Below are 14,296 nucleotides of genomic sequence, written 5' to 3'. Positions count from 1 at the left end.
ACTGTTGTTACTTGTTGGAAATCATCCTTCAAGGTAAAAAATCATGAGTAATTTGTATTTTATGTGATTTAAATTAACAAATAAACGTTAGTATAAAATTTAGCAACTGAAGTGTAATTCTTCTGCGCATGGTAGAGAGTTTCATGCAATTGTTATGCTTGTGTTGTTCCATGTCATACTAAGTTCATTCTAATTTTCTTTGTTGAAATTTGCATTTTCATTCTCTCTTTTTTGTTTTAATTTAGATTAATGCTAATGTTTTTATGATGACGAAGATCACATGTGGTTTTTTAAGCTTTAATATTCTTAATTTATGTGTGATTGATAAAAACAATTTAATTACATAATTTTAGTGTCAAGTTTAATTTGTCTAACTATTGAGAAAATCGAGAAAAATAAGAATAAAATAATATTTGATATTTTAATTCTATAAATAATCAATTGTTTCTGAATTAGAATCGGTAAGAGTTTATCACTTATTTTTATTTTTTATTTTTAATTCTAAAGAAAAAATGTTTTGTTTTTCTTGTACATAAACAAGTGTTCAACAATTATCTTTTGATTTATTTGATAATCGAGTTACTTGTTGTGAGACATATTGGTAAATTGTTGTTTCTATAATTGGTTTAGCAAAGCCAATTTGAAAAGTTGATATGATGTAAGTATTGTGAACTATATTTTTTTAATTGTTAAATTTGTACATTTTTGTAGTTTCATGTGGTATATAATTTTATTATTATTATTTTATTTTTAATATTATCTAGGAATAGGTAGACTAGCAAGATAATGATTAATATTTACTGTCATTATATTTTAATATCTCACACACCTCTCCTCTAATAGCCTATGGAGTGACTCTAGATGTACCAATAAGTATCTCCTTCTTTAGGGTTATGTGATGGCTAAATCATAATGAAATATGGTTACTATATAAATAAATACTGTAATCGAAACACACTTTAAATATGCATGTTTATGCTTGTGATTGTAAATTAGTATTGACGTAGAAGAGAAGAGTTATCTAGGGTATGGCCAATTGTGCTATGTACTTTTTTCGTATATATAAAATTAAAATTTTTCAAAAGAAAAGGTTTCTTAACTTTTAAATGGAAAGGTCCCATTGCTTCAAATGATATAACAAGGCACAAATTACGCTAAAGTTGTTCATATTATATAAGCTTTCAACAATTGTTTATAAGAGAGAGAGATTAGAGAAACAAAGTAGGGACGCATGGCAAAGATAAGGATTCGATTCGCATGTGTTTCAATTAGAACCTCTAATTTTTCTGCCTAAACAAACACCATTGGCTAATTAAAACGCAGCCATTTATATCCATTTTTGACCCACCCTCAAGTTTAATTGGTCTTAAATTATCTCATCCTTCAGTTTGATTTGATTGTTTCTTTCTTGACTCTTATTAATATATGTATAATTTAATAAATCATTACCCATATTTGGAATTAATTAAATTTTATTCTTATGTTTAGTGAATGAATTAAGGTTAATGGATTGACATATGAGAAATGTACTGTTTTTAAGTTAAATAGGAAAAAAAAAGTAAATTGTGAAGATAAAAATATCTTAGATTATATCAAAAAGGGAAATAGTAAAGCAATTAATTATTGAAGAAAATTAGAGGTTTGAGAGAGGCTTCACAAGGGCAATACTTAAAAAACCCCCATGTGGAGAGCATGTGGGGGACCTTTTTTTCTTAACAGCCAAAGCCGATGCCGTAGAATTTCTCTTCTCGTAGGACCCATTTTCTGTCTCACCCTCACCATGTTTTCCGGATCCTGCCAATTATCCCGTTCTCTTCTTTCTCCCTCTATTGCCTATATATTCAGGCATGTTTGTCACTTCAAACCCTTGAGCCACCCGGCCCTTTTATTTCTTTACTTAAGTATAAAATTAGTTGCATTAGCTTTCTATCTTTACCGACTATATATTTATATTAGGGTTTAGGGTTTAATTATATTGATTATTAAGTATTGTTGAGAAAGGAAACATTGATAGACCGAAAAGATATTATTTATTTGAATAATATTATATATATCTAATTTTAAATATTTAATTGAACATTCATGTGAGGTAGATATTATTTTATCATTAATTTAAAATTATCTAATTATATAATAATATATAATCTAAATAGTTAAAATTACATATGCATAATTGTTTGTATTTAAAAAATCTGTAACAGAAGTTTGAGAAGATATGATAAGTCTTATCCCTCAAAATTGTCATCATAAAACAATAGCCCAAAAAAAAAAAAAAAACCAAAAAGTCTTAGAATGATTTAAGATAATTGGACGGAAGTATTGTCCAAACCAGGGTTTTCATTGATTTTCTTAGTTTAATTTGATTTAATAAGAATAAATTAGTGAGAAAATTAAATTTCTAGGATGATATCAAATGCTTTAATCTCTTCTTATTATAGGGATACTTAATCATAGATACAAATATGTAACCAAACCTTTTGAATATTTTTACCTTCTAGCCATTAAATTAATTTTATGAGTTTAAGCTCGCAAAATTAGCGGGGCAGGACAAATTAAAGAGCTTCCTCTCTTGAGAAAATTGCTATAAATTATGAACTGCAAATTCATGCCAGAGTGTTGAGGTCATTATGGTGAAACTAGCGAATGGCACAGTGATTAATTATTTAATTAAACTTGGATGCACCTTTTATGTTTTTATTCTTCTCACCGACCAGAAATATATGTACGAAAAAGGATAGTACTCCAAAATTTCAAAAAGCATGCAGCTTGTTCTTGATTATGTTTTTTTCCCGAAGACAATTTAGATTGCTTATTCATCAACAATAAAATTAGGTATATAGACTTTCAAATATATAATTGGGTATATTAATTATGTATCATTATATAATTTGATGATTTTCAATCACATGATGTTTCATTATTTATATATCTAATTGTATAATTAAGAATGTATGCATACATAACATTGCTTATTCATCAATAATCCATCCTTTTCTTACCTAGGCTGGTAGTTTCTCGCTTCTGTAACCTCATTAAACATACCTCAAGTGTTGAGGCCACAAATAAAACCTTCTGCTTTCTCTCCGTTGAAACAAAACTGCGAGGTTGATATGACACCGATGATTAAAATAATTAAATCTTCTTCTTTCTCTCCGTTATATTTTTCCTTTCCAAGTAGGGATTTTGCAACTTTTTAACAGCAAAATAAAAATTAAAAATTTTAGTTAAATAGTACGTTCATATCATAAAGCCTCAATTATGGATCACCTCGTAAAAGATTATAATTCACGAACATACAAATAACATGTATAGAGTGTTTTGGATATAGTTGCATTGGCGGCTCTTTTATCCTTTTCTAACAGTGAGAGGTTGCAAAATCCTGCTTTCAAAACCAAACATAAGCCTACTCCTTGGTATCCACACAAAACAACAACTAGAAAGAGGCTTGAATGTACTCAAAGCTTGCTAGAACTTGAAATAGTCTCGTGGTGAGAATGATAGAAAATTGCTCTCAATAGCTAGGGGTGTGTAAATAATAATATGTGTCTCTTTTATGCGAGAAGTGTGTGTGTGTATATATAATACATGGTCCGCTTAGGACTTATACATGTCCTAGGTGGGTTTGGCTATAGACTAAATTCTCTCAGGTGTACCCATACAACTCTTTTGAGTGTACTATGTATGGGTGGGACAATTCCTACCCGTACATGGAAACCACATACACTCAAGTCACATGAGTGTCCCAAATGTACATCGTATGGGTGGGAGTTGTCCCACCTTGTACGTGTTTATACATAGCTCATGCGAGCCATCTTTTGGTCAACGCATAAACCCTATATATCCCCTAATCAATTTCCCATTGTTTTTAGCATTCAAACCAAAATCATAGGATTTCAGCATTAACCAAGATGCGATAAAATCATATCATGAGCCTATTTTGAATTTCAAATTAGGTGACATAGATTTGAGCTAATCCAACCAAATAAACTCTATTCTGATAATTCTTGCATACACCACAACTACACAAGATTATCATACTAAGGTCTCAAAATACAATAAAATATATTTCGAGTCCATAGACCTTTCTAAGTTTTTCAAGTCTCCATTTGAAATTAGGACTGAATCAAACATGGACAATCCTTATGCCTCTAGAGTTTATCAACTTTTTTTGTGTGTGACCCATAGGTTCTCTACCGAGTCAGTGGTGATCGAATTCATGTTGGGCTTTCGATTCGGCATCTATCTGGACATAGATCAAGATTAGTCTCTAACAAAGTATCATGACCATCCAATTAGTAGAGGTTAGCATGTGACTTCTTTAATCTGTCAGTGATATGGTTGCTCGTACAATTCGATCTTTTCATCATATGATATCTCTTCAAGGTTGAGGTATAGATTAAATGTCTCCCTCAAGACTACTCTAATTCAATATATTGACTTTTGTCAACGACCAGATAATATTGAATTGAGAATCAACTCAATCTCACTATGCTCGCAAATTTAATTAATCATTGTCATCTATTAGTAGACCCAAACTAAGATATTAGCTTTCGTGCTTGCAAGTGACGAATCTTAACGAATTCTTTATTGATCCATCATAACCTTCATATAGATCATAATATGGTCAATCACCACGTTTTTAATAGTTCATTAATTAGACTATGTTAGACTAGTGTCAAACCATACCGATCATTGTATGAGACAATCCAATGACCTCAAGTTTAAAGATTACATATACCTCTATTCATTAAGAGGATATTTTAAATAGACATTAGAGCAATTATCCATATAGAATCCTCTTGACAAGTTAGTCTAGTAAACATGTCTATAACGTGTATCCATATATTACACCAAATCATCAATAAACAACTTTGATACATGAGAACTATCATTATCTTTCGATGAAGTGGTTCAACACTATAGTAACTCTATTACTATTACCAGTGTCCTTAGTCATAGTATTATCAGAGTTACAGATATTTCAAGAATAGTCATCTAATATACATATAGAGTTCTCTCGATGAGGTGTCATGCACTGATTTCCTTGTCACGGTTTAACTATTTTTAGGATATTTGTTTGAACATATATTAATATATTTTATAAACAAAATGTTATAAGAAATTATAAATATAACTTTTATTAATGAACTTTTATCATTATACGAATCAGCTTTAAAGCATTAATATATATATATATATATATAAAATAAAACTATATACATAAATAATGTATCATTATATGATTTAATAATTAAAAATTAAAAATAAATTAACACTTAATCATACGGTGATACCTAATTGTATTTATACATAATTGTGTAAAAAAAATTGGACGTAAGAATACTTATATTCTTTAGGGTTTCCTTGTGGGCCAGGCACACCATGTGCCTGCATGTGCTGTGTCTTTCTCTTACAGGCCCACCATTTCTCTTCCTTCGAGTACATAATTGGAGTTTCTTCACATTCTTCTCCGTATCATTCCTCCATTTTCAGCTCTCGGTCCTGCTGTCTCAACTCTCATAAACTTTCTTGGATCTGCAACTCTCTGCTCAACTTGTTCCTCACACAATCTCATGACTCTAATTTCTTCTCCTCTTATTTAAATCCCAACAAGAGCTCAACATATACAGATATTATCGAGGTATGTACATATAACATTGCAAATGTTTTCAGTTCATTAACTAATCAATGTCCGCTCAAATTCATTCTCGCAATTTCAAACCCTAGCTTGCTTGCAAGATAATGAATTTTTCTTTCCATAGAACTGGGAACTATTACTTTCATTAAAATTATCTCTTTTACTTGAAGAAACTTTACACACTTACTTCGTTTACACATTCTAATTTAGTGGAAAGAAAAACCCTACTATTTTTCCTGACAGGATGCGTTCGCCGAGCTCATTGAAGCAAGAGTTTCTGAAGAAATGGATATTGGGTCTCCAGGTATGTAATTCATGGAAGAATATGAGCTTTTTGGAGAGAAAGAAGGCGATAAAGTTATCAGCAGACATCGCCATGGCGTCCGCCAGAAATGGTAAAACTTGTTGGAGCCGTGCTCTCATTGCTAATGCCTCAAGAAACGGTAATGGCAAAGTGTTTGTCGAGAAAATTATGGGTTCTGATTTCGAGACGCTAAAGAAGACTTCATTGATGAGAAGGACGAGATGCAGGAAGATCTTGAAGAAGAGTTATAGGACAATTCGAAAAGCAATGAAAATATTAAACATTTTCCCCTCTTCGGTTGCGAAGAAGATGATTAAAAAGAGAACAGAAGTGTTGAAAAGTTTAGTTCCTGGTGGAGAATTCTTGGATGGAGTATCGTTGATCGAAGAAACCCTCGATTATACATCATCTCTTCGAGCTCAAATAGATGTAATGAAGACTTTTGCAAACGTCACTGAGATAGAAAATCGGAGAAAATGATCAACACTGGTGAAGGAGTAGATTGTATCTTCTCTATGTTATTATAATTCCCTTTTACTTTCCTTTTTTTCTATGTCCTTTTTTGCAAGAACATAAATAAATAGATTATGAAGGAGAAACAATCGAAGTTGCCTCTAGTTAAGGAGTGTACAGATGAATTTATATATGTAAGCCAATCTGTATCAGTATAAATATATATGCTTTTCAAATAATTTCCCTAATTTCTTTTCATTTTTTGTGTTCATAATTATGCCTGTTTTGAGTAGAAATGTGAAGAAGTAGAAATTACTTCAAATATTGGGTTTATTAATGTGCCAAATGAGGGAATTTTGTGTATGAAAATTTGAATGTTGGAATTGAATGTCTTTTTGTATTTGATGTATTACTTATACAGCTAGCTGTTTACTCTTGTGTACTAATTTTGGTTAAGAAAGTGAGATGGTTTGTTGTCGTTGAAGACAAACAAATAAAAGAGAAGTTGGAGGTGCTAATTCTTGTCCAACACCAATGGTGTCTTCCTGCAAGCTGTTCAAAAATGATAGTGAGTCTTTCTCTGATGAAACTTTATACAGCAAAATAATAGAATCTTAGCAATATCTTATTATCACAAAACCAAACATAGTTTATGTTGTTAATAAGTTTAGTTAATGCGTACCACTGTTTTACAACGACAAGCATGTAAAAGGTTGTTTAGATGTCTTTAAAGAGCTATGTAATATGGGTCATATATTCAAGCTACAGTGCCACTGATTCTTGGAGGATATACAGATGAAGATTGGGCAAGCAATCTTGATGATAGAAGATCTATATAAGCGGATTTTGTCCTTATCTTCGATGCAGTCTGATTTACTCGTCTTTGAAAAGCAAAATATTGTAGCTAGATCATCCACATAATTTGAGTACAAGGCACCTGCACATGTTCTTGTTTTGAGGTCAAATCAAACCAAACTAAAATTAAAAATTATGGTTTGATGTAATTTATATTACATTTTGAACTTATTAAAAATCTTTTACTTTTCTATTTTTTATACTTAATAAATAATAGTTAAATTATAGTTATTTAGGACATAAAATAAAAATAAAAATAAACATGAAATACATATACAATAAATATTTAAATTATGAAAGTAACAAAATAAATATAAAAAAAGAATGGTGTAACTGCATTACATTTACAGCAACAGTGCCTACTTTTTTTCCCTACTAATTTGGGAGTGCGAAAAGCATTATAATTTGATTGAATAAAATTGTGATATCTTTGGCATGAGAGCACAATTTATGTGAAATAATAAAACTATATATACGTAATTTGACTACACAAATATATACATACTTATATATATCATCACATGGTTAAGTAATTTTGAATTAAAAATAAAAAACACACAATCATATGATGACACATATAAATATGTACACAATTATGTATCCAAAGTGGATATACATAGTATTGCTTTATGTGAAATGAATAATTTGATTGAATTTATTTAATTTAGAATTAGACATCATGGGCAAGACATTGTATGATTTTTATATAACTTCTAGTTCAAGTAATCCCTTGTACAATGCGTAGTTTACATCAATTGATGTTGCTTACAAGGCTTGTACCATTAGCTCTTAAAGATAGAATGGACCAAGATTTTATTGAATCTTATAATTCACATAAGCAAACGCTGCCTCATTTGCATTTTTTATGTGAAAATACAAATAGAGTAAAAACAAAACATCAAGCTAGAAAAAGAAATGTATAAAAAGCAATGGATATATATTTTAAAAAATTAGTACATACCTATGAATAAATTGTTGTATAGTCTCTACAGTTTATAATATGATATTTACACCCTTGTTGTGTCATATTCAGCTTTTTAATGGTGTAACTAGTATTTTTGAAACTATCATGATATATATTAAAATTTTAAATTTTCAAAAACGCCCTCAAATATTTTTAGAAAATTTAAAAGTCCCCTAAAAAGTTGATTGACGCTCCTAACATTATATGTCATTGACATCCTTATCCGTATTTGTATTAGTCATTATTGTGTGATCTTTGACTCAAAGAAATAATGCATGTGACAATGTTGTGTGATCTTTGTTATAATATATGAGAGGAAATCGTTGGCATGTAATCTATGGCATAAGGATAAGTTGAGAGGCCACTATTGTGTGATATGTTGCAGAAGATTAAGAAAACATACTACTATTGTATGATCTATGACATAAGTCCATAAGTCAATACTGTCTGATCTTTGGCTTAGAAAATTAAATATGACAGCATAAGGACTGTGGCATGATGACACTTATAAGATGTTTCATACACACACCTGTTATGGGGACATTTATAGTTGGATTTCAATCTAACAGTCCATGTAGAATATGTGCATAGAAAGGATGACTACACGATTACTTCCTCATATGGCTAATGAGATGTTTCATGCATTCACCCGTAGAATGGACCACCTTTAATTGATTTTAGTAGCCCATATGCATTGTGTGCATGAAAAAATGAACTGCAAGAGTTTATTTCCTCATATAGCCAGAGTGTCTATGCATTTGTAACTTGTTTGATCAACAAAGTGAAGTAAAGGAAAAAGATATGTTGAGAATGAAATAAATAATTATGCTTTTATAAGGAGAAAATGATAAATTGTAGTGTATTTGTCATCATGAGAAAGGGTGAGATAGAAGCTCTAATGACTTTAGTTGTGTGTAATAATAGATGAGTTATATAAAAAAGAATCATATAATGTTAATGTTAAGTTTTTTGAAATTTAAAATATTATATAGGTCATTTACTTATTAAGTGTTTAACATTTATTTGTTCCTTGTGATGGTTTTATATGTTATTTTATGTATTTTACTTATTATGTACCTTAATTTGTTATATTTGGATTTGAAACAAGTTTTCTGATTTCATGTATTGACACCTTTTACATGCTCACGTCTATCATTTTCAAGTATGTTTATTTTAACATTTGTTGACATATTTTCATTTTGTAAAATAATTTAAAATTGAATGGTTTTTAAATAAAGTAAGTTAACACATCTCAATGGATATAAATTCTCCTGAGTGATTACTCTCGCACACTGGCCATTGTAAATATAAGTTACCTGCATTTAAAGTTAAAATATGCTTGGCTAAACTAAATTTTGTGGGCTTGATGACTATAAAAGAGGGTTTGATGATTGTTAGTGAATTTGTTAGAAAAATGACAGGATGTAGCAAAAGTATCAGTGAGGAGGAGTTTAGTAGTTTCATAATTGATGGCTTAGGACCTTCAATGAAGTAATTGATCATGTATTGTCAAAGGTGGACTCTTCCTTGCAAAGTATATGTTTAGTTGGGACCAAATTTATACTTCAAAAGTATGAACAAAGGTTGAGCAAGAATAGAGTGTACTGTTTTGATTACATGAAGGCACTACACATGTAGCTTCACAAACCAAAGCCTCCAAACAGTTTAAGTCCTTTTTTGTCAATAGCAACAATAAGACTTACCAGCCTCAGAGTGTAAATAGTCATGCTAGTGGAAGTAATGTAAGTAATGTGCAAGTCAATTCTCAAGGTAAATAGAGAGGAAAGATGTTTAACAATCCTAAAATAATATGTCAAGTATGTGGAAAGGCAGGGCATATTGCACCGCAGTGCTATCATCTTTTTGACATTAACTATGTAGGAAATGCTAACATTACTATGAATCTTTGTTCTGCTATTGGTATTAATCAAGAAAATCGTAGCGAAACAAACTCAGTGGTGCAATCATTGAATCTACCAAAACCAATCCATTCTAGTTCAGGGTTTTTTTTTCCACAGAAACAGTATGCTAGTTCAACAAAGAGTGGACAACCGTTTTGGCCTAAAACCTTCTCGTCTCATATTGTTTCGCCTAAAACCTTTTTGGCTACACCAGAAATTGTGAGTGATCTACGTTGGTACATGGACTCTAGAGTCACAAATCATGTTGTAAGAAGCCTTTCTCAATTGAATTACTGGATATATTGACAATCAATAGTTCCAAGTTGGTAATAGAGAGTAAACCTAGCAGTTCATGTTATCAGATTGTATGTGTATTATATCAATTCGGGTTTTATGTCAAAAACCTTCAATTCTAACCCAATCTAAATTAGAATTATGTCAAAATTTTTTAACCCTAACTCAAGCCTTAAATATTCCAATTAACCCTATCTGACCCAAATTAACCCTAAATTATTTATTGTTTTCACTCTTTAAAATATTTTTACTATTGTAATTTCTTCACCAAATTATCCTAACCGACTATTAATATAAAATTTTATCTTATTTATAAATTGTCTAAAAATTACATACTAAGACCTTTAAAACATATTAATAATTCGATTAACAAAATCACATTCTTACTATTTAATAATAAAATAAAATATTTAAATAAAAAATAATAATATGAGTAATTATAATTATATAAAGATACAACTATATATAATTTATAAAGATTTCAACTGTTGTTGATACTGTCTTTTAACAATTATATAATTTATTTTTAACAAATTCTACTAAAATAATATTTTTCTAAAATATTTGAGTCAATTCAAATCATATCAGATTACTTTTATGTAAACTCTAATACCCCTAATTTAATTTTTGATCATATCGAATTGTTCAAAATAAATTTTATGTAAGAAAACTTAACCTTAACTTAATTTTTTTCAATCTTTGTATCAGATTAATGGATAAGATTGAAAATCGTCAACTTTAGTGGTGAGTGTCTCATTATTACTTGCAGTGGATTTATTGCACTGTCTACTCTTTTATACAACAAACATTTATTGCTAAATTACGAAGAATTTATTGAGTATTGTTAGATTCACTAGGGATAAGAATGTCATGGTAGATTTTGAAATGACAAATAATATTTTTTCTATTTTTTTTTAAATAATAAATAAGTTGATTTTTGTTGTATTGGGCTAGAGCACGCACACTAGATTTTTAACGCCTAGTTTATAGAAAGGTTTGGGCTTAGCCGTTTCTGTTGTGACTAGCATTGGATTTAAGTTCCTTCCATCCCAAAGAGGCTAGGGATTAAATCCACGTTAATTTTTAATCTATTAAATTAAGAAAAATTAAAATAAATACCCGTTTTGTCATCATTTAAGCAAAAATACCGTATTTTTCTATTCTTAAATAAAAAAACCTCTTTTTTAAAGTCTCAAGTAAAAGTACCCTAAAAAATTTTTAAAATATCAAAATTATTCTCACCATTTCTATATAAACTCTCACTCTCATTCATTTCTCATTTCATTCAAATATTTAACTCTCATTTTCATTTTTATTCAATATTTGATACTGTGGGTTTATTGGAAAGAAAAAATTTATATTTTTAAATTCAAATTGAAACAAATCAATTTGTAAGAAAATAGTATTTATACAAATCTTAACCTCAAAACTTAATTTTATTTATTAAATCAAGTTCATATGTTATATAAAAGGGGCATTTGGATATTTGATAATATTTTAGGGGGTTAAAAAATATTAGAAAAATATGAGAGGTATTTTGATATTAAACAATGTATGAAGGTTTTAAATGAAATATTAGAAAAATAGAGAGTATTTCGATACAAAACAACATTTGAGGGTGTTAAATAAAATATTAGATAAATATAGGAGGTTAATAAATGTAAGAAAAATATAGGAGTATTTTGATATTAAACAATGTATGAAGGTTTTAAATGAAATGTTAAACAAATATAAGAGTATTTTAATACAAGACAATATATGAGTGTTAAATGAAATATTAGATAAATATAGAGGGTTAATGAAATATTGGAAAAATATGAAAGACATTTTGATATTAAACAATGTATAAAGGTTTTTAATGAAATGTTAGAAAAATATAAGGGTATTTCGATACAAGACAACATATGAGAGTGTTAAATGAAATGTTAGATAAATATAGAAGGTTAAATAAAATATTAGAAAATATGAGAGCATTTTGATATTAAACAATGTGAGAAGATTTTAAATAAAATGTTATGAATATATAGAGACATTTTGATAAAATCTGGGGTATATCGATACAATACAATATTTGAGGGGTTAAATGAAATTTTAAATAAATATAGAGGCTATTTTAAATTAGAAAAAATATAAGGGTGCTAAAAAATATGCAGACAATAAGAGGGCATTTACAATATTATAAGAATATTAAGTTCGTATATATTATAAAAAAATGTGCAATTTGATATTGTATAATACATTAGAGAGGAAAAGAAATGTTAGAAAATATAAGGGTCATTTGAATATTAACCAATATATGAAATTGACATTTCGATTTTAAATAATGTATCGGGATATTTAATAAAATGTTGAAAAATTAAAGGTGACATATATATTAATAAATGGTTATTATAGATTTTTTATGATAAATGTTTAATTTTTTACCAAAATTTTTCATTGTAAGATTGATAATTGAAATAGTTGATTATGTTATTGTTTATTTCCAAGGAGAATAAATCTAACGTGATGAGAACACAATGAAATATGTTGGAGGCTTTAAAAAATTGGTTAAAATTCTCTCTAGAATAACAATTGAGGGATTTGTCCAATTTTTGAGTGAACCATGTGGCATTGATGTGATCAAAAACTATATTTAACTAAGTATAAAACCAAAAAGAATTTAGCTTGACTACCTATAAAGATAAAAAATGATGAAGATGTGCAAGACCTTATTGACATGTCTCAATATTTTAAGAAATATATTTCTATTTTTGTTACATGTACTGTAATCGAAGGACAAGAAGAAGAAGAAATTGGTGGCAACAATGATAGTAAAGTGAAAAGGGAATCTGTTGGGAAAGACTTAATTAATTTCAATAATGATGCATTATATATTGCTGTTGAATGAGTTCATGGAGATAAGGAGAGGGCATCAAATTGTGGTGACTTTGAGGGGACCAAAATGATTGATATTCCTCTTGATGAGGCAAACTTCAGGGATATGTCACTTATTAACTATAATATAAATAGTATACAGCTTAAAGATCTTATTATCGGTGGCAAGAATTATTCAGGACCATTTTTTGATAATGTCCCCCCTAATCCGTTTGAGTGGTTTCCTGATTTTCCGACACTACCTTTAACATCATTAAGTGGTGCATGATTGATTTGTAAGGGAAATGTTGTAAAATTTGGTGACATTTTTAATGACTAAAAACACTAGAAAGATGTAGTGGACCAATTTTTCCTAGAGAAATAATTTCAGTATAAAGTGGTTAAGTCTAACAAAGGAAGATAAAAGATTAAGTGTTATGATGAGAAATGCAAATAGTTTCTATTGGGAAGAAGAGTCAAGCCCAGTCAAGTCTTTATAATTGATAAAATGAATCCAACTCACACATATTCAATTGATCAAATAATGTCACCTCATTGATAAGTTAGGGCTCAAGGTTTAAGTCAATTAATGAAGTCAAAGTTTATATTGATTAATCATATTTATCGACCTAAAAAGATTATTATCGAAATCGTCGATAGGTATAAAATTGACATTTCATATTTACAAGCTTAGGGGGTAAGAAATTGGGTTTTAAATTCATTAAGGAGCTTACCAGAGAATCATTTGTGCTTTTACCCAATTATTGTTATAATTTAGAATATATTAATCCAGGATCTGTAATAGCTATAGAAATAGACGATAAACATTGCTTTCAGTATTTTTTTCATGGTATTAGAATGTTACGTCCGTGCATTTAAACAATATCTTTAACTTGTTATTTTCATTGACGTTATTTTTTTTAAAGGTCGATATCTAGGACAATTATTTCTTACGATGGCCCTCAATAATAATAATCAGATCTACCAAATTGTTTTTGGTGTCGGTAAAAAGGAAGATCATAAAACGTGATGTT

At 29.1% G+C, this 14,296-nt stretch overlaps 1 protein-coding gene across 1 annotated transcript; it reads left to right on the top strand.

The window, feature by feature from the left end:
• Window positions 1–5,459: 5,459 nt before the first annotated feature.
• On the top strand, window positions 5,460–6,634 carry LOC123200146 (transcription factor IBH1-like 1). The gene is made up of 2 exons (XM_044615287.1): window positions 5,460–5,641; window positions 5,882–6,634. Exon 2 carries the CDS (start codon window positions 5,883–5,885, stop codon window positions 6,420–6,422), a length of 540 nt encoding a protein of 179 aa, XP_044471222.1. The 5' UTR covers window positions 5,460–5,641; window position 5,882; the 3' UTR covers window positions 6,423–6,634.
• The last annotated feature ends 7,662 nt before the right edge of the window (window positions 6,635–14,296 follow it).

This window comes from Mangifera indica, chromosome 17 (assembly GCF_011075055.1).
Source record: "Mangifera indica cultivar Alphonso chromosome 17, CATAS_Mindica_2.1, whole genome shotgun sequence".
Classification (NCBI taxonomy): domain Eukaryota; kingdom Viridiplantae; phylum Streptophyta; class Magnoliopsida; order Sapindales; family Anacardiaceae; genus Mangifera; species Mangifera indica.
Note: the sequence above shows the minus strand (reverse complement) of the source record. Positions and strands in the feature narration are given on the sequence as shown.